Raw genomic sequence first — 21,565 nt, 5'->3', positions numbered from 1 at the left:
AGTTTTAATGTTTTAAGGGATAATAATGGAAAGCTAACCTCAAAATACAAACCACTTGCACTTTTTCTATTTGGTTTTATGTTAAATAATATTAAAAATGTTTATTATTTATAGCATATTAATGATAAAAGCCCCAAAGAGCTATAACCATTCTTCTAAGTCAGAATACATAGATAATGCTATCAAGACTAATAGTTGTGTTATTACTTCACTATTTCCAGTGCTCACATATTGATGATCAAGGCTTGAACAATTTGATCATTAGCTTATCGCTGGCAACAGAATTATTCAGTGAAGCACAAAGCACATCCAAATGCATCTTCATAAATATTTGGCTCTGATACATGGCGATTATGATAATGTGCCCCAGACACTAATGCCCGGGAACTTGAGGTAGACACCTGTTTCTGTCAGCCCAGTAATCAAGAACCGGTTTTTGAGAGAGAATGCTCTGCTTTACATATCAAGAGTGATGTTTTGGAAGAATTGTATACTCATCATAATGAAACACAAGCAAGTTTTGGTACTGGCTCCTTAAAATGTTAAGAACCGGTGGCACTAATGTACCACATTTTTTACATTGCTGTGTTAACTTTTCTTCTGCTCTTGAAAGACATATAGAATCATCACTAAAATATCTGGAAAATATAAAGTGCCTAAAGAGCAAAATATCACAAATCTTACCATTCAGAGATAATCGTAATATTCTCACCTATTTCCTCTCAGAATTTAAAAGTTGGGGGTATTTTGTAATCTCATATGGCTTTATAAGCTGCTTTTACAAACTTATGTATTTAAATGTCTATCTATGTAAATATAGATCTATATTATCACCTTTAATAGCCGGGGAGTTTTTACATTGTGTGTACTATGATTTACTGAGCCAATACTAGTTAAAACGATTACTTACACTTATTTAGCGCTTGCTGTATGCTGGGCACCTAAGGGCTTCGTTTGTGTGAATCCATTTGATCCTCACAACCTGATTATTACTCCTGTTTCATACCGATGAGGAAACTGAGGCACCAAGAGGGAAGTAATGTGTCCAATCCCTAATGTCGGGCATTTTCGTGTTTAACAATGCTCTGATATTATAAACAAGGTTGCCATGAATATATTTGTTCACGTTCTTAAAGAATGTCTTTAGGATAAACTGCAAAAAGTAGAATTGTTGGGTCCAAAGGTATTCACGGTTTTAAAAGCTTGTGTTACATACTTCCAGATATTTCTCGTAGGGAGACTGTAATAATTTCATCCAACATTGTGAGTGTACGATTCCCCACATCCCTGACTCTTTCTCATCTTTGTCTCAATGACAAACACGTATCTAAATGCTACTCTAATCGTCATTTTTCACTTTTAGAAACGGGACTTCATTCTTAATGGATGTTTCTAAGCCCTCCTCGTATTCCACAATACCAATCCTGCTGTCCACACGTTGTAAACGTTTACATGCTACATTCGGAAGTGCTCTAATTTTGGTAGACTTACATAACTTCAATTTACATGCAAGATGCTCTAAGTTCCTTCCAAGAGGGATGCAAAAATCTCTAGAAGATACTCCTTAACATTTCTACAGGATATAGAGAATTTTTTTGGGTAAAGTTATAAATAAAATGACGAAATAGTTTAAGTTATTAAGAATCACTAATCAATCGCTAGCTCCATTTTTCAGTTTTCTCTTTTTGCTCGGTTTGGGGACGGGGGGGCGGGTATCACAAACCTTCTTGCCCTGTGCCACTGCTTTGCCAATCACCGTAATCGCTTAGTGAGTGCACAGTCAGTCAGTAGGTGCCAATGCCCAGCCAGAAGTGCTTTTGACCGAGCCTCCGAAGCGGGCGTTCGGGGCCTCTCGGGAAGGTGCCAGCGCAGCCTCAGCCGCCGCGAGCACCGCGCGCCCGACACTCCCCTCGTGCGCGCCCGACACTCCCCTCGTGCGCGCCCGACACTCCCCTCGTGCGCGCCCGACACGCCCCTCGTGGGGACTCTGGCCAAGCCGCCCCGCTCACATGACTTCACCAAGCAAGTTCCTCGTCACCGCAGGCAGAGAATTGAACTCACAGCCCTTTTACTTAGATGCCCCCGAGTGAAGGGGCTTCCATCCCCCTCCCCAGAGACCAGAAAGTTGTGACAACCAACGGAACGGGTGGGAGAAAGGGTCTTACCTCTCCCCAGCCTCGACCCCTTTTCTTTCTACTCAGCCTCTGATTCATGCCTGAGCTCGCTAGTCGGCTTGGGCGCGCCCGGAGGACCCCGTCCTCCGGAGGCTCCCGACCAAGGCCAAAGCAGGAAGCGCAGGCATCACGGCCACTCTCCCGTGTGGCTAATCAAAGCGGGGTCGGGCGAAGGGGGCGCTGGGGTTGGGCCGCTTTGGGCGGGGCAGGTTCCGGGCAGGTTCTGGGCAGGCGGCGCCGAGGTCGCCCAGATTCCCGACAGGCTCCGCGCGGGGGGCCTTCGCGGCTCCTCCGCTCCCGTCGCCGCCGTCGCCGCTGCTGTTGCCGCGGTAGCTGAGGGTCGGGGAGAGGAGGAGCTGTCGCGGACTCCGGGGGGTCCGTCTCGGTCGCTGTTTTTGCCTGAGGAGTCTTCGTTCCTCGGTCGTACCCTGACTCCCGCGGTGTCGAGGGGGAGTCCCTGCGGACACCTCAGCACGCAGTGGAGATGCCTCTCTTTGCCACCAATCCCTTCGATCAGGACGTCGGTAGGTGCTTCTGCCGCCCGCTGTCCACCCCCGGCGGGCCGCGAGCCCGCTCTGCCCGCTCGCGGCGGACGGTCTGGACCCCCCGGGCCGGGCGAGTCCTGCCCCTTCCCTGAGGCTCTTTTCTGTAAGAGTTTGGAGGAGGTTGGGGGCTCGGTGCATCCTCTTGGAAAGAAGGGGGACTGTGAGAGTCTGGGAAACGGGCCTTGAGCTGGGGCTGTGGGTTCCGAAAGAACTGCTGGAGAGGTGGGTGTCGAAGGCCGCCGAGGAGCAGCTGGGGCGGGAGCTGGTGCTGGGACGGTGCTTCTGGGAGGACAGAGTCGAGAGCTAGGGAGTCTCCGCTAGCGTAGGATGATAAGCCGTAGGATAGAGTGTTTCCCGGGACACATGTCAGACGTCTGAACTACGGGAATGTTTTAGGTTGGCTTCCTTAGGGGACTTTAAAATCTGTGATAGAACTGTAACGGGAGGACAGAGCTTCTGGTTCAGGGCGGACTGTCAGAGATTTGGGGAGAGAGTGATGAAGATGGAATACTTGGCAACAGTGTAGACGTCATTGAGGGCCGGAGACACTGGGCTGCCTTCCTTGGGTAGGTCTCAGTACTTTAAGTGTGGAAGAGGACCGGGGATCCGAAAATGCTAATTTGTTCTGAATTTGAAATGGTCTGTTATTGGTTTTCTGAATCATCGGTTTTAAGTACTGATCATACCAGTTCAACAGGTTAGTTTGTGTGTGTGTGTGTGTGTGTGTGTGTGTGTGTGTGTGTGTGTGTTTTCCTGGTCTGAGGGTAATAATTACAGGAGTTTGAGTTTTCAGGGAGAGAATTTGGGGGTGATTTGAATGCTCCTAGCATTTGGGGCACACGCATGTGGAATGAAAGCAAGTTAAATACCGTGCCTAATTGCTAGAGTAAAGAAGAATAAGGACACCCTAATGGAGTTGCTTTTCATGTCTTTGTATATCCTGATGATAAAAGGTTTGAATTTTGCTTTTTAACTGTAACTTACAGCCTGCCACTGAAGCTTGAAGGTTTGGGTTAAGACTAGAAAAAGGTTCAATCCCATCCCTGGCACTGCCTAGCTCAGAGTGGAATCATGGGCAAGTTACTGAAGCCCTTTGAGTCCCAACGTCCTCGTCTTTAAAGAGAGGGAAAACACATTCTGTTTGTGGTTCAGTGGAATAGTATGTGTAGAGGGGCCTCCTACAGTGCCTTTCTATGGTGGGCACCGACTAAATGATGGCTTTCTTCGGTTCCAGTTTAAACGAATGTCCTGAATCTTAGCAGTGGATGGAACTTTAGAGATGACTAGTAATAGTTAATAAATAAATAATTGGGAAATTACATTTAATTTAATAAGCACTTAGCACACATTATTTACGGGACACTGCTTAGTGACATAAGAGAGTGATGAATAAGCAGCATGCTGCTGCTCTCAAGCAGGTTTATAACTTACCACATTAATTTCCAGGGCAAATGTGTACAATAAAACAACTTCTTAATACCTTCTTCTTCTGTTGCCAGCACCTTGATCTAGTTTTCATGGTCGTATGTAATCTAGCTTCCAACTACCCAATCACCTTTATATCCTGTTGCCTTTTGAACCCACATTTCCATTGGATTCTTTTTTTTTTTAACATCTTTATTGGAGTATAATTGCTTTACAATGGTGTGTTAGTTTCTGCTTTATAACAAAGTGAATCAGTTTACATATACATATGTTCCCATATCTCTTCCCTCTTGCATCTCCCTCCCTCCCACCCTCCCTATCCCACCCCTCTAGGTGGTCACAAAGCACAGAGCTGATCTCCCTGTGCTATGCGGTTGCTTCCTACTAGCTATCTATTTTACGTTTGGTAGTGTATATATGTCCATGCCACTCTCTCTTTGTCACATCTTACCCTTCCCCCTCCCCATATCTTCAAGTCCAGGAAAACATAGGCAGAACACTTTATGACATAAATCACAGCAAGATCCTTTTTGACCCAGCTCCTAGAGAAATGGAAATAAAAACAAAAATAAACAAATGGGACCTAATGAAACTTAAGAGCTTTTGCACAGCAAAGGAAACCATAAACAAGACCAAAAGACAACCCTCAGAATGGGAGAAAATATTTGCAAATGAAGCAACTGACAAAGGATTAATCTCCAAAATTTACAAGCAGGTCATGCAGCTCAATAACAAAAAAACAAACAACCCAATCCAAAAATGGGCAGAAGACCTAAGTAGACATTTCTCCAAAGAAGATATACAGATTGCCAACAAACACATGAAAGAATGCTCAACATCATTAATCATTAGAGAAATGCAAATCAAAACTACAATGAGATAATCATCTCACACCAGTCAGAATGGCCAGCATCAAAAAATCTAGAAACAACAAATGCTGGAGATGGTGTGGAGAAAAGGGAACACTCTTGCACTGTTGGTGGGAATGGAAACTGATACAGCCACTATGGAGAACAGTATGGAGGTTCCTTAAAGAACTAAAAATAGAACTACCATACGACCCAGCAATCCCACTACTGGGCATATACCCTGAGAAAACCATAATTCAAAAAGAGTCATACCACAATGTTCATTGCAGCTCTATTTACAATAGCCAGGACATGGAAGCAACCTAAGTGTCCATCATCGGATGAATGGATAAAGAAGATGTGGCACATATATACAATGGAATATTACTCAGCCATAAAAAGAAACGAAATTGAGTTATTTGTAGTGAGGTGGATGGAGTTAGAGTCTGTCATACAGAGTGAAGTAAGTCAGAAAGAGAAAAACAAATACCGTATGCTAACACATATATATGGAATCTAAAAAAAAAAAAAAAAGGTCATGAAGAACCATTGGATTCTTAATGTCACACCTTTCCCAGTACCTATGCCACCCAGTTCAGACACAGGCTCCTTGCTTTTATACTTTTGCTTGTATTATTTTTTCTACCTTTCTTCACCTACTTATGATTAAAAGTCAACTCAGAATCCAACTCATACCTGAATCATTTCCTGATTACTCTAACCTAGAGTTTCTTATTAGCGACACTGCGGATGGTTTGGACCAGATAAATGTCTTTGTCGTGGGCGTCTGTCCTCTGCAATGTAGGGTGTTTAGCAGCATCCCTGACCTCTCCCCACTAGACGCCAGTGGCACCTCTCCCCACCGAAACCCCAGTTATGATTTAAAACATCTCCAGACATAGCTAGATGTCCCCTGGGGGCACGAAATAGTTTCCAGTTGAGAAACACTGCTCTAGCCCACTGTAATCTCCACCCTTTTCAAAACTCCTGGGACACTTTTTGTCTTTTTTTTTTTTTTTTTTTTTAAATTTTATAGCTACTTTTATTTTTATTTATTTATTTATTTTGGCTGTGCTGGGTCTTCGGTTCGTGTGAGGGCTTTCTCTAGTTGCAGCAAGTGGGGGCCACTCTTCATTGCGGTGCGGGGACCGCTCTTCATCGCGGTGCGCGGGCCTTTCACTATCGCGGCCCCTCCCGTTGCGGGGCACAGGCTCCAGACGCGCAGGCTCAGTAGTTGTGGCTCACGGGCCCAGCCGCTCCGTGGCATGTGGGATCTTCCCAGACCAGGGCTCGAACCCGTGTCCCCTGCATTAGCAGGCAGATTCTCAACCACTGCGCCACCAGGGAAGCCCACACTTTTTGTCTTTACCAAATTATTTCGCATTGAAGATAGTTATATCTTGTGTTAAGCCCCTGAACTCTTATTGGTTGACACAGAGTAGGTGCTTAATAAAAGTTTGTTGAATTGAGAACGTGTCCATTGAGCCTGTTAGACGGTAAGCTTCTTGAATGTGGGAACATTGTTTTGCTCCAGCAAAGCTTACTTTTTGTTTGTTTTTTGTTTTGCTTTTGTTTGTTTGTTTTTGGCCACACTGCTGTGTGGCTTGCGGGATCTTAGTTCCCCATTGAACCCGCACGCACCCTCGGTAGTGAAAGCGTGGAGTCTTAACCACTGGACCGCCAGGGAACTCCCAGAAAAGCTTACTTCTTAAAGTTAGGTTTTAGTGTTTGGATCAATTCTCTCCTCACAATCCATGTATCAAAATATCGTGAAAGTTTATCTAAGAAGACCTGCCAGAGACTCCCAGCAAATCATCCTTGGACAGAGTACAATAGACTCCCATTTAAAATTTTTCACTAGTATAGCATGTAGAATATAGTATGTAGAATACATTTAACAATATTTCTTCTTAGTTTGTCCATCAGTGAGTATGTCAGTGATATTAAAGTACTCCCACTAACTCACTTGATATATTTATCACTTAACATTAGCATATATTTTTACTACTTCAAAATTAATTGCCTTTAGCTTTATTCATCAATAAACTGATAAACTGAAATGGTAAATTGGAAATTTACATACTGATTTATACCACGTAACATTTCATATATAGAGATAAAATACTGGTGATCACTTTTTCTTTGAAGAAGCGCCTAAATATGTTTTTAGAATGTGAGCTCCATGAGGACAGGTATTTTTGTTTGGTTTGTTCACTACTGTATCCCTAACACGTAGACCAGTCTCTGGCACTAATAAACATTTAGTAAACACTTACTGAATACATGAATCTCATTTTGGATGTTATATTTCTTGCTAAGTTCAACTCTTAAATTATGAAGATAACTCATTCCATCAAGCTTTTATTTCAGAGTCCCTGGTGACTTCTGTCTTGCCAAACCCATCGGTCAATTCCTAGTTCATTTCTTTGTTGATCTCTTAGCATTCCTCTTTGATGTACTTTATTCACTTGGTTTCCAGGACACCAAACTTTTTCCGATTTTCTGCTTAGCTCTTTTTTAGTCTTTTTGCCTTCTCCTTTTTGTGACTTCCAAATGTTCAGTTCTGGAACTTCTTTTTTGAGACTTTTTTTCCCCTTGGAGTCTTAGGAGGCAATTTAGCTTTGCATTAAGAATTCAGACTCTGGAGCTACACTGCCTGAACTCAATTACCAGGTTTGCTGCTTACCAGCAGTGTGACTTTGGGTTAATTGCTTAGATATTCTGTGCCTCAGTTTCCTTATCTTTAATATGGGATATAGAGATAATAATAGTTTTTGGTTTCTTCCCCAAACCTGCTCATTCCTTCATCCTTGCCTATTTCAGTAGATGGCACCGTTGATATTTACTGTCACTCGTCTCTAATGTCTAGGAGTCATCACTGATTCTTCTTTTTCCTTCACGCTTCATATCCATGCTATCAACAAGATCTTCTGGCTCTACTTTAAAAATATATCCAGAATCTCATCACTTCTCCTTCTCACATCACTATTATCTTACTCCAGTCATCGTTCTCTCCTTCATAGACTGTGGCAGGAGATTTCTAGCAGGCTTCTTTGCTACTACTCTTGCCCCTTACAATGAGTTCTCATTTACAAAGGTCAGTGATCTTTTAAAAATCTTAGGTACTGTCATTTACCTGCTCAGAACCTTCCAGGAGCTTCCCATCCCACTTACAGGGAAATGCAAGTTCCTTAGTGTGGCCCATAGTCTGACCTTTCCTATGTCTCTGATATGATGACAGTCTCCAAACACTCTCTCTCATTCTAAGCTTCTTGGGTCTGAATATGCCAAGCTCATTCCTGCCTCTGTAGCTATATTGTGCTGTTTTCTTTGCCTAGGCTATTTTTCCCTCAGGTATTTGAAGGTCTTGATGTCCATCACATCATTCAAGACTCTGTTCAGAAGAGTTTCTAAGAGAGGCTTTCCCTGATTACCTTCTGTAAAAAATATCCATCTTTACCCTCTCTGTGTCCTTCTTCCATTTTGTTTCTTTATAGTACTCAACTACCTCACATTGATTGATTGATTGGTTGATTGATTGCCGCCTGTGTAGAATGTAAACTCCACAAGGACAAGAACTTTTCATTTCTGTTTCTCGTACTTCAGGGATAGTGCCTGGTACATAGTAAGCACTCAATAAGTATTTATTAAAGGATGAGTTATTGATATCTTGCTATCGTTCTGGTCTTGCGTATCTATTTGGTGTTCTAGTATCACCTAAAAAATCAAAAATCAGTGTATCAGAAAACTGAACTTATCTTTCCAGTCTAGTTCTTCCTTCGTTATGCAGTTATTTTATAATGTTCTAGTTATCTTGATTTGAAACCAAAGAGGCATTTTTGAATCATTACCCTGCCTCTACCAAATCATAATGTCTTTGTTTTTATACTACATTGCATTCCTAGTCACACTACTTTGGACCAGCTCATAGCCTACAGAATTGGACATGTTTTTAGTCTGTTTTGCCAGCCCAGTAAATATCAAACCACAACCAGTTTAATCTTCGTAAATGTCAATGTCACGTTTTTCTCCTGCAGTTTAGTGTGATGCAAAGACCTTGCTTGGGGTTTGGGTTTAAATTGCAGGTGCAGCATTTGCTCTTAGTAAGTGGGCAAAATATGGACGTAGGCAAGTACAGAACCCCTCTGAGTTTACTTTCCACTTGTGTGAATAGGGATAAAAATATCTACCTCAAGGAGTTGCTATGAGGAACACTTAAAAAGCACAGGACGTTCTCTTTACTGGACTTGAATATTCCAATTCAGCATGTTCAAACTCATATTCAAATTTCTCTTCTCAAGTTTGCTTTTCCTCTGTTCTCATGACTGGTACTTCAGTTTACTTAGTCAGATATGTCAAGAACCTGGGAGTCGTTCTTAAATTCTGTAGTTGTAATTTTCTACATCCCCATGGCAAATATATACTGTCTACTCTGTCCCAGCCGCCCTGAACTTGCCCTCCAGGATTCTGGTGCTGCCGTGGTCTGTGTGCTTCTCTTCCTGATAGCCCTTGAGTCCATTCATCTGTCCGTCCGTTCAGGCCTCCCCTCCTTTCTGTTGTCATCGCCACTGCCCAGCAGGTTTAGCTTGCTCTTTTAGGAGAGTCCGGTAGCTCTGTTATCCCTGCCTCCAGTCTGTCACCAGTCATTTTCCAGGTGACAGGGATATTTCTAAAATGTAAATGTAATCATATGGCTCCTCTGGTTAAAATAGTTCAGTGAATCTACAGCTTTTCACAGGAATTTGAACTTTTCAACATAGCATATAAGACCTTGTAGCATGTGGCTCCTTTTTTTACCTCTTCAGTCTCCAATGTTTTCCTCACGGCATATTTCCTTGTTGGTTTTACACCACGGCTTTTTCATCTGTGGATCCTCTGAGCTGCCATGCCTTTCTCTTCATTAGTCCTCATTAAGGTTATTTTGAGGAGATGATGCACGTAAAGCACTTAGCCCAGTACCTGCCGTGTAGTATGCAAGGGATACATTTTAACTCCTCTTACAATCAAGGCAGACATCGTTCAGAGCCTTTGGAGGCTGCTCAGATTCTAAGGGCTGGAATCAGTTACTGTAAAAACATACTCAGGAGAAAAATGTAAAAATCTAGAATACAGGTCTGTTAAAGGTCTGATATCCACTGGGTTAAGAAATTTTGTGCTCATTGTTTCTTCTGTTCTTATTTTACTTCTCCTGTAAGCTATTCTTTCTAATGCTTCTAGATTTTCATTTCTATTTTGTGCTCTTTTCTGCGATGCTTTCATGCTGTTGCTTTGACACCTACTTCCATTTCTGGTTAGAAGAGCTTCAGATTGCTCTTCCAATGGAATTTCCAGTGGTCAGGGGGGATAGGGATATTCGGTGAAACAAACGTTTTTGAAAAATTGATTCCGATCTCAAAAAGAGGGTAATTTCTTTAGGACTTGCTTTTTCCATTGGCCATTTTTGATGAACTTTTATGTCTCCAAACTGACTGAATGACAGTCTTTTTCCTGTAGCCTGAATGTGATGGGCAATCATCCTCTCAGCATTTCTTACCTCCCCAAATCTTTGGCAGTCATAAATTTTGAGAAAATCAAAAGTAGCTGCTTATCAGAAAAAAGTGCTTCAATCCATTGAGAAGACTACTGAAATTCAAATGAGGCTCAGTGTGTGATTTTTCTGGGTACTGCTAGGCAAATTTCTCAATCTCCTCTTTTTGGGTATAAGGAAAAGGATAATCTGAGGATAAAATGAGATCATTATGAAGCTTCGAATTCTTTAGAAGCAAGTGTGTGTTATTTTCCCACATACCGTGTTTTTGTCTTAGAAAATAAATAGTTTTGAATTCATTTGCTATTCACAAAGCCATGTTGAACTGCTACTGGTAGTTTATATTTTTCTGATTTAAAAAGTATTTGTTGTTTTACAACGTAGAAGAACTGTGCTATAGCTCTTGATCTTGAGGCAGCATCAATAAATAATGTGAACAATTTTAGCGTTCTGAAATGGGTTGCATTTCTGGTCTGTGTATTTAAGTTTGAGTCAGATCCTGATCCTGTTTGTGCATAGGAGAATGTTTAGCATAATATCTGCTAATGACTATACCAGACACTCCTGGGTATGCCTTAATTCAGATCATCCTTAGTTATGATAATAGACAATTTGTATTTTATCAGACATAAGCTTGTTATTTCTAGTTAACTATTTACTTTTTAATAAGTTAAGTTTTAATAAGCTTAACTATTTTTAAACAGAGTGATAGGTTTTAAGATTTAAGTGTGTTCTTTTTTCAAAAATGCACTAAGCTTTTAAAAAATCTGCTTGGCTACCAGTCAGTGAGGAGGATGAATTAAGTGCACTACCAGATCAAAGTGATAACTTGCTTTCCTTTTCTAAGATGAAGTACAGTCATCCCTCAATATCTGCAGGACTCCCATGAACACCAAAACTGCAGATGTTCAAGTCCCTTATATAAAATGGCATAATGTTTTCAGATAACCTACGTACATCCTCAAATATACTTTTATTTTTTTTAACTTTATTTAATTAATTAATTTATTTAGGCTGTGTCGCAGCATGTGGGATCTTAGTTCCCCAACCAGGGATCGCGCCCCCTGCAGCAGAAGCACGGAGTCCTAACCGCTGGACTGCCAGGGAATTCCCCTCTCGTATACTTTTTTATTTTTTTTATTTTTTATTTTTGGCTGCATTGGGTCTTTGTTGCTGCGCGTGGGCTTTCTCTAGTTGTGGCGAGCGGGGGCTGCTATTCCTTGCGGTGCGCGGGCTTCTCATTGCGGTGGCTTCTCTTGTTGCGGAGCATGAGCTCTAGGCGCGTGGGCTTCAGTAGTTGTGGCTCGCGGGCTCAGTAGTTGTGGCTCACGGGCTCTAGAGCGCAGGCTCAGTAATTGTGGCGCACGGACTTATTTGCTTCACGGCATGTGGGATCTTCCCGGACCAGGGCTCGAACCCGTGTCCCCTGCATTGGCAGGTGGATTCTTAACCACTGTGCCACCAGGGAAGTCCCCACCCCTCCCATATACTTTAAATCATCTCTAGATTACTTGTAACACCTAATAAAATGTAAATGCTTTGTAAATAATTGTAAATACAATGAAAATGCTATGTGAATAGCTGCCCACACACAGCAAATTCAAGTTTTGCTTTTTGGAACTTTTTGGAATTTTTTTTCTGACTATTTTTGACCTGTGGACGCTGAATCCGTGGACTGTAAATGTTAGACTGGAGGATATTGTTCAGGATGACTCACTCAGTCTTCTTGGGCTTCAAAGGTATTGGGGGTTTATGGGGTAGGGCTCTGGGATTCCTCAGTTAGAGCAATTCCGCTTGAATTTACTTCACATATTGGTTTCCTTTAAGACAAATTTTTCGTATAAAAGAGATTGTTGAATAATAAAGAATTTTACTAATCTTTGTCCCTGTTTTTTGGAAGGGAACCTGTAAATCGTTGGAATTTCCTGAGTGATAGGTGCGTCTTTCAAACTCATGGTGGGTTCCTGGGACAATACCTTGGTCCATGCTAGAGAGATGACTCAGCATGGGGGCTGGTGGCTCCAAAAAGACTAACCTTGTGATAAGATGGCTGGGGCTTTGAGTCACACAATATCAGCTAGACCTCCAGGAAGTGGGAGGAGGCCTGGAGATTGAGTTCTAGGAGGTGGCCAATCATTCAATCAACCATACCTTCATAATGAAACCCCAATAAAAACTCTGGACACCGAACCTCCGTTGAGCTTCCTGGTTGGTGATACACACTGATGTGCCAGGAGGATGGTGAGTCCTGAGGGCACAGAAGCTTTGCATTTGAGATCCTCCCAGACCTAGCCCCGTGCATCTCTCTTCATTGGCTGGTTGTCATTTGTATCTTTTATAATAAAACTGTAATTATAAATGCTTTTCTGAGTTCTGTGAATTATCGAACCTGAGGGGATAGTGGAAACCCCTGAATTTGTAGCCAGTTGGTCAGAAGTGCATGTGGCTGGAAACCCCAGAGCTTGTTTCTGTGTCTGAAGTGAGGGGAGACTTGGGGAGTTCCGTGCCCTCAACCTGTGAAGTGTGTGCTAACTCTGGGTAGTCAGCATCAGAATTACATTGTAGAGGGTTTCTGTGTTGAAAGGTAAAATTTGAAAACCATTAAAGTAGATGCTATTAAAGGTCTATGTTTCTATGACTTTTATGGATTCATATTGCAGTTACATGATGAGATTTCTTACTTATTGAGCATTTAGGCTGAAAGCATGGATATTGAAAGAATTACCCAAAGTAGAAATTGTTATTTTCAAGGGATTTACAATTATGGAAGCTTGAACAGGTCAGCTTGGCTCAGTTATCCTCTTGGCATACCTGCCAGTGAGAACAAATTAAACAGCGTTTAGACGTTTGCTTTCAAAGTAACCCATTTAGCTTCCAGAGTAATGTTAAGTTTCTCATTATATTTTCTTCTTTTCCCTCTTCCAAACCATTTTTACATATTGGCAATAGATTCATTTTTTTCTTAAAAGTCCAGCTCTGATCAGATTGTTTCCTTGCTCAAGATTTTCTAGGCTTTCTGGTGTTTCTTGAATTAATACAGATGCCTCATTTTGTATTTTGGGTCTCAGAGTGCTTCCTGCCTTTCACAAAGTAGTCTCTATTTCAGCCAGCCTACATTCTTCTTTATATTTCTCTTCTGTTTTGATAACTTTACTGTATTCACTTAAATAGAAATAAGAGTTTATTATTAATCCTGTTCCCCTCTGTCTTAGTTTCGAAATACATTGAGAATCCTTTCCTGATACTCATTCTCTCTCCTCCCAGGTGTTTACCTTTTTTTCAACTTGCTTTAGGCTTTGCATTTTTCTTGTGATATTTTTTCTATATATATTCAGGTCTCTATCTGTTGGTTTCATTTTCGGTTTTTAGAGTCTGAGCTACTTCAGATAGGGTCTGGCCTAGACTAGAAACTTATTCCATTTTGTTGACTATCTGTACAGCTTTTGTAATTTCCTGCAAATAAGTCACCTTACCATGATCTCAGATGTTTTGGACATTTTTGTTAATTCTTAACAGGAATTAATTTGTGTGAATAATCTGCTTTTAGAAAATGGTAGGGTAATTGGACATAGGTACCCTATCTGCCACTACCCATTGGTCATCGCCCATCACCCACTGCCACCTTATTATATTCTATGGATAGTTCTCCATGGCAGTGACTAACTGGCAGGTGTTGCTGTATCCCTTGGGACCGTGATATGGCTCAGGTATTGCAAACCTATGAAGAATTTGGACAGAGTTGGCTGCTTTGTATTTTCTGCTTTTAAACTGGCTATGACTGACCTCCAGCTCTCAGTAGTAAGTCAAAATGGGGAAATAAGTGTTGCCTGTTGAACGAGGTAGCAGGGCATTGAGGGGAATAGGGGATCAGGAATTTCGTTATCTCATCACGAAGACCTATCATTATAGGTAAGAATCTTGGTGTGGATCAGGCTTTCTACCCCCAAACCATCTCAGGTTAAAAAACATGGAAATATTAGTGAACATCTTGGAGATGCTGTCTTTTAACATACCTGTTCTTGGCATTACAGTGCTCCAGTCAAGATAGGTTACCTTCTGCTTTGGTATAGTTTTTGTTTCAGAAGATAACAGTTATTTCTTTTTGAAGTTTTTTTTCCTCTTATATAGGCTCTTGTTTGTTCTAAGTTGCTTTCTTCTACATTGGATTTGCTAATATTTTGTTGAGGATTTTTGCATCTGTTGATATTTTCATGAGATATATTGGACTGTCGTTTTCCACTAATGTCTTTGGTTTTAGTACTAGGGTAATACTGTCCTCATAGAATGAGTTATGAAGTATTTCCTCTGCTTCTGTCTTCTAGATGAGATTGTAGAGAATTGGTATAATTTCTTCCTTAAATGTTTGGTAGAATGCACCATTAACCTATCTGTGCCTGGTGCTTTCTATTTTGGAAGGTTACTAATTATTCGTTCAGTTTCTTTAATGGATATACGCCTATTCAGATTGTCTGCCTTTTCTTGTTTGTGATTTGGCAAATGTGTCTTTTGAGGACTTGGCCCATTTTTTTCTAGGTTATCAAATTTGTGGGCATAGAGTTGTTGATAATTACTATGTGTTTTTATTCAACACCACCAAGAAGTTTTTCAGTTTTCAGTGAACACTGACTAGATGTTCCACATATTTAGCTCAATTTTGACACTATCTGTCTACCTAGGGAGAGTATCAGATTCCACAGGTTAAGGGCTCAGTCGTACAAGACTGCCTTCACTCCCCACTCCCGGTGCCAGTCCAGGATGTTACCTGTGCTTCTGACTGACTGGCTATAAATTGGAGGCTCCCATGATTCTCTCAATGCTCTTCACCCATAGTAATATTCATTTAATATCCTTTTTATGTCCATGAAATCTGTAGTGAGGTTCCCTCTTTCATTTCTGATGTTAATAATTTGTGTTTTCTCTCTCATTCTTTTTTTTTGGTTACCCTGTCTATCAACTTCATTGATCTTTCCAAACAACCAATTTTTGGTTGTACTGATTTTTCTCTCTTTTCTGTTTTCAATTTCATTGATTTCTGCTCTAAATTTTTTCCTTTTGCTTACTTTGGATTTAATTTCCTCTTCTAGTTTCCTAAGGGGGAAGTTTATGTTAGAGATTTTAGATTCTCTTTTCTGATGTATAAATTCAGATTTCCCACTAAGCATTGATATCAAATGCCTCCCACAAATTTTGATAGGTTGTACTTTCATTTTTGTTTAATTCATAATATTTTAATATTTCTCCTTTTTTTGACCTGTGTATTATTTAGAAGTGTGTGTTATTTAATCTTCACATATTTGGGGATTTCCCAGCTCTTTTTGTTAATGATTTCTAGTTTAATTCCATTGTAGCCTGTGAGCAGACATTGTATGATTTCTAGTTTTTTAAATTTGTTATGGTGTGTTTTATGGCCCAGAATATGGTCTGTTTTGTTATGTTCCAGGTGAGCTTGAGCAGAATGTATTCTGTTGTTGTTGGATGAAATAGTCTACAGATGTTAATTATATCCAATTGATTGATGGTGGTGTTGAGTTCAACTATGTCCTTAAACTGATTTTCTGTCTCCTGGAACTGTCCATTTCTGACAGAGAGGTGTTGAAGTCTCCAACTATAATAGTGGCTTCATCTGTTTCTCTTTGCAGTTCCATTACTTTTTATTTCAGTTATTTTGACAGTCTGTAGTTAGGCACATGCATGTTAAGGATTATTGTCTTCTCTGAGAATTGACCCCTTTACTATTATGTAATGCCTCTGTCCCTGATAATTTTCCTTGTTCCAGGGTTGGCTCTGTCAGAAATATAGCTACTCCCACTTCCTTGTGATTAGTGTTAGCATGGTGTATCTTTCTCCATCCCTTTATTTTTAATCTATATGTATCTTTATATTTAAAGTGGGTTCTTGTAGATGACATATAATTGGATCTCATCTTTTGATCATTCTGACAATCTCTGTCTGTATTTAGACCATTAACATTTAAAGTGATTATTGATATTGTTGAATTAATATCTACCATATCTGTTACAATTTTCTAGTGGTAGCCCTTGTTCTTTGCTCCTGTTTCTTATACTTTCCCCCCTGCCTTTTGTGGTTTTAATTGAGCATTTTATATGATTCCATTTTCCCTCTTTTTTTTTTTAGCATATCAATTATACTTTTTTTTTTTCTACTTTCAGAGTTTACAATATACATTTACAACTAGTCCAAGTCCACTTTCAAATAACATTGTACCACTTCACTGGTAGTACAACTCACCTTCTAGTAGCAAACTATTCCTAATTTCTCTCTTTTGTTCCTGGTGTCCTTGCTGTGATTCATTTCACTTATACACACGCCTGCACACACACACACATGCGTACACACACACGTGTATACATGTCTCCTATATCCTCCCCTTGGAGACCTTTTGAAAACATTTCTTGCAAAGCCAGTCTGCTATCAACGGGTTCCCTCAATGTTTCTTAGTATGATAAAGTCTTTATTTCTCCTTTCCTTGGGAATAATTTCACAGGGTATATAATCCTATGTTGGTGGTTATTTTCTCTCCACACTGTTTGATTCCATTCTCTCCACACTGTTTGATTCCATTCTCTCCACACTGTTTGATTCCATTCTCTCCTTGTTTGCATGGTTTCTGAGATGTCAGGTGTAATCATTATGTTTACTTTTGAATAGGAAAGATGTTTTTTTCTGCTGGCTTCTTTTTAATTTTTTCTTTATCTTTGATTTTCTGCAGTTTGAATGTGATATGCCTAGGTGTAGAGGTTGGTTTGTTTGACATTTATTGTGCTTGGTGTTCCTGGAGCTTCCTGGACCTGTGGTTTGGTGTCTGACATTAATTTGGGGAAATTCTGAGTCATACTTGCTTCAAATATTTCTTTCATTTCTTTTTCTCCTTCTTCTCTGGTATTCCAATTATGCCTTTGTTACAGCTTTTATAGTTTCCCACATTCTTGGATAATCTGTTCCAGTTTTTTTCCCCCTGCCAGTCATTTTTTCTCTTTGCTTTTCAGTTTTGGAAATTTCTATTGACATATCCTCAGGCTCAGAGATTCTTGCCTCAGCCATGTCCAGACTGCTGATGAGCCCATCAGAGACATTCGTTTCTGTTATACTATTTTTGATCTCCAGTATTTCTTTTTGATTCTTTTTTAGAATTTCCATATATCTGCTTATATTGTCCATCTGTTCTTGCATGTTACCTCCTTTTTCCATTAGAGCTCTTATTAGCATATTAATCATACTCTTTAAAATTTCTGGTCTGATAATTCCAACATCCTTGTCATATCTGAGTCTGGTTCTGATGCTAGTCTGGTCTCTTCCAACGGTGGTCTTTGCATTATAGAGTGTGGCTTGCTGGAAGCTGGAGACGATGTACTAGATGAAGGGACACCAGCCTTTAGTGGTGTGAGAATCAGGTACTGATAGTCCTGTGATTAGGGCTCAGTGAGCCCCTGCCCCAGGGAGTGAATTTTCATGTGCTGCTCTCCCTTAAGTTGGGACGGGATGGCTACAGTGGGCTGGAGTTGGATATTCCCCTTCTCGCACGTGGAAGGCTAGAGCAGGCTAGCGTTGGGATTTCCCTTCCCCGAGATGGGTTAATCTCTGATAAAACTCTAGTTAGTTAGGTGCTGGTAAAATTATTTTTCTTGAGAGTAGGTCTTGTTAAGAAGAGAATACTCTGGTGTATTTCAAAATGATCAGTTTCTCTCCCCCTGCTGGAAAAATAGGAGAAATTTTCTGTGATATTCATCTTGAGAACCTGGGAGAACCCATGGAAGTAAAACTCACAAAAGGGCTTCCCTGGTAGTGCAGTGGTTAAGAATCCGCCTGCCAGTGTAGGGGACACGGGTTTGAGCCCTGGACCGGGAAGATCCCACATACCGTGGAGCAGCTAAGCCTGTGCACCATAACTACTGAGCCTGCACTCTAGAGCCCGTGCTCTGCAACAAGAGAAGCCACCGCAATGAGGAGCCCACGCACAGCAACAAAGAGTAGCCCCTACTCGTGGCAACTAGAGAAAGCATGTGCGCAGCAATGAAGACCCAATGCAGCCAAAAATAAATGAATAAAACAAATAAATTTATAAAAAGAAAAAAGCTCACAAAAGTTTGGGGACTGCCCTAAGCCTAGGCTTCTCTGGAGTTTTAACTCTCAGACTTGTGCACACTTCTCCTCCAGCAGTTTGTCAGTTTCAGTTTAGATTTTTGTGCCCTGATACTGGTTCCTGGAGATGTTTCTGCTCACAGGCTTCTGCTCTGTTAAGTTGTGATTCTCTGTATCCACCTATCTATTTGTCTCATTTTGGGGGCAGCAGTTTGCCCTGTGACCTCACTTCTGAGGTATCTAAGAAGAGTTGTTGACTTTTCACTTTGTTTACTGTTTTACTTGTTAGGATGAAGTGAATACTTCCAAGCTCCTTACGTGCTGGACTGGAAAACGGAAGTAATTGCTTATTTTTGGTGCCTAAGTCTCAACTATACCTGGTGTCTCCTTGTCTAGAAAAAAAATTTGCTTTACCTGCAGAAAGTAAACCATCACTCATTTGCTCCGAGGGGGAGAGGTGATTGCTAGAGCCTGTAAGGAAGCAAAGTAGAGACTACCTACATTTCAAACAGCATTAACCGATTTTGCTAACTTGGAGGTCCACTTTTTCTTCTTCATTCTCAATTGCAGACATTCTTTCTGCTATGAGTACTTGAATTTTCTGAGGATTCAACAGACTGGTTCTTTTTTTTTTAATATTTATTTATTTAATAGATCTTTACTGGAGTATAATTGCTTCACAGTACTGTGTTAGAGTGAATCAGCCATACGCATACATGTATCCCCATACCCCCTCCCTCTTGAGCCTCCCTCCCACCCTCCCTATCCCACCTCTCTAGGTTGTCGCAAAGCACCAAGCTGGTTCTTAAGCTTTTCTTTCTCACTGCCAATACAGGATTCACCTCTTGGGTCTTCTGAGTAGTTTACCATGTATCGATGTTGTCCTGTCGCTTCTGAGATGTTGTTGCTGTTATTGCTTCTCATGTTTTCCTTATCCTTGTGTGTCTGTGTTAAAGAAGAAAGAAGTCCCTTTATTGTAATTAAGAAAGGGGTCTAAATTAGGTGATTTGGTTCAATCTGCCATACCTCTGTTGTTTTTTTCAACTTGTCAAGTTTTTACTTAAGGGAAAATATTCAGTTAAAGCTTGGTTTTCTTCCGTTCAGCACCTCCCCCCCAAACAACAAGATCAACAAAACTAGATAGTTAATTAATTTAATTACCTGAAACATTTTGATAGAGATCTGTGTCTAGTCATGGTCCTTCGCTGGTGAGTAAAGCTAAGAATTATTTGAATGAAAGTATTCTTTATTTTAGTCTTTGTGTGCAGAAAGGGATAGATTTGTGCGCGCGCGTGTGTGTGTGCGCCTGCGGGTGTATTTTTATAACAAAAAATCAGTGGCCTATTTTTTTGATACTAAGTAACAAACAAATGAAGTATAAATGGGGAAAATAATTATGATAGGTAATAAAGGTGCCCTACCTCCTTTTAAAGATGGACTTAAATATTTCATTAACCAGGTGTTGACACCTATTGTGATTTGTTAATATTTGATTATACTACAGTTTGGTAATTTGAATGTGATCATTTACCTCTTAAAGACTTTTAAAAATAATGTGTCTGCGATTTCTTTTTATAATATACAGAGAAAGCAACCAGTGAGATGAATACTGCTGAGGATTGGGGCCTCATTTTGGATATTTGTGATAAAGTCGGTCAGTCTCGCACTGGGTAAGTGTTGCAAAGTTTCAAAGGATTTTTATTTATTCTTCCTGTTTATTAACATGAATGAAACAAGAGTTAGAAGGTAAAGCATATTACAATCACAATTTAGTTTAAAAGGAGAATGCTTTTGCTAGTGAGATTTGAGGAATCATCCCATTTAGGTTACTCCCTGTAACCAGGAGGGGCAACGTGACTGGTAACAATGTTGATACTTTAATTATTCTCCCTTGTCCATAATTGCCTCCTGAAATCTAACTTCTCCCACTGATTTTTAAAAAAAATTTTATTGAAGTATAGTTGATTTACAATGTTGTGTTAATTCCTGCTGTACAGCAAAGTGATTCAGTTATACATATATTCTTTTTCATATTCTTTACCATTGTGGTTTATCACAGGATATTGAATAGAGTTCCCTGTGCTATACAGTAGGAACTTGTTGCTTATCAATTCTCTATGTAATAGTTTACATCTGCTAATCCCTAACTCCTAGTCCTTCCCTCCCCCCACCCACCCTTGGCAACCTCAAGTCTGTTCTCTATGTCTGTGAGTCTGTTTCTGTTTCGTAGATATGTTAATTAGTGTTGTATTTTAGATTCCACATATAAGTGATATCATATGATATTTGTCTTTCTCTTTCTGACTTACTTCGCTTACTATGATAATCTCTAGGTCCATCCATGTTGCCACAAATGGCGTTATTTCATTCTTTTTTATGGCTGAGTGGTGTTCCATTGTGTGTGTGTGGGTGTGTGTGTGTGTGTACACACACACACACACACAATGGATATATATATCCAATGGAATATTATATATATATGTGTGTGTATATATATATATATATATATATATTCCCCAAATCTTCTTTATCCATTCATCTGTTGATGGATATTTAGGTTGTTTCCATTCCCACTGATTTTTAAAGTCATCAGTGATTTCTCAATTACCAAGTTTTTTGGTTATTTCTGTGTTCTTTTCTTCTTTGTCACATCTGCCCATTCGACCCAACTAATCAGTGACTGTTGAAAGAAAGACAGTTTTAGGGAAATAGAATTGTAAACTTTCTGGCATACAGACTTTTTGGTAATACAGGGCTTTCTCAACAGTGCCTCAAGGGGATTGACTGGTGTACAGAGTAATGGTTTCCTTCATTCCTGGGTTAATAACGTCCAGTTATTAGTAGCCACATCTACCCCTTTGTGCCACACAAATATTGTCTTATTTACATACTTTCATGTGAAGAATGTTTGGGAGCACTGCTGGATTCTGCTTGATTCTTCTGGTG

At 40.3% G+C, this 21,565-nt stretch overlaps 1 protein-coding gene across 1 annotated transcript in view; it reads left to right on the top strand.

The window, feature by feature from the left end:
- The first annotated feature begins 2,435 nt into the window (after positions 1-2,435).
- STAM (signal transducing adaptor molecule) overlaps positions 2,436-21,565 on the top strand; it is a 71,052-nt gene continuing 51,922 nt past the window's right edge. Inside the window, exons 1-2 of the mRNA XM_036843012.1 lie at positions 2,436-2,698; positions 20,205-20,289. Coding sequence (XP_036698907.1) covers positions 2,659-2,698; positions 20,205-20,289 — 125 coding nt within the window. The 5' untranslated portion in view covers positions 2,436-2,658. The remainder of the gene's footprint in view (positions 2,699-20,204; positions 20,290-21,565) is intronic.

The sequence above is a fragment of the Balaenoptera musculus genome, chromosome 2 (assembly GCF_009873245.2).
Source record: "Balaenoptera musculus isolate JJ_BM4_2016_0621 chromosome 2, mBalMus1.pri.v3, whole genome shotgun sequence".
In the NCBI taxonomy this organism is placed as follows: domain Eukaryota; kingdom Metazoa; phylum Chordata; class Mammalia; order Artiodactyla; family Balaenopteridae; genus Balaenoptera; species Balaenoptera musculus.
Note: the sequence above shows the minus strand (reverse complement) of the source record. Positions and strands in the feature narration are given on the sequence as shown.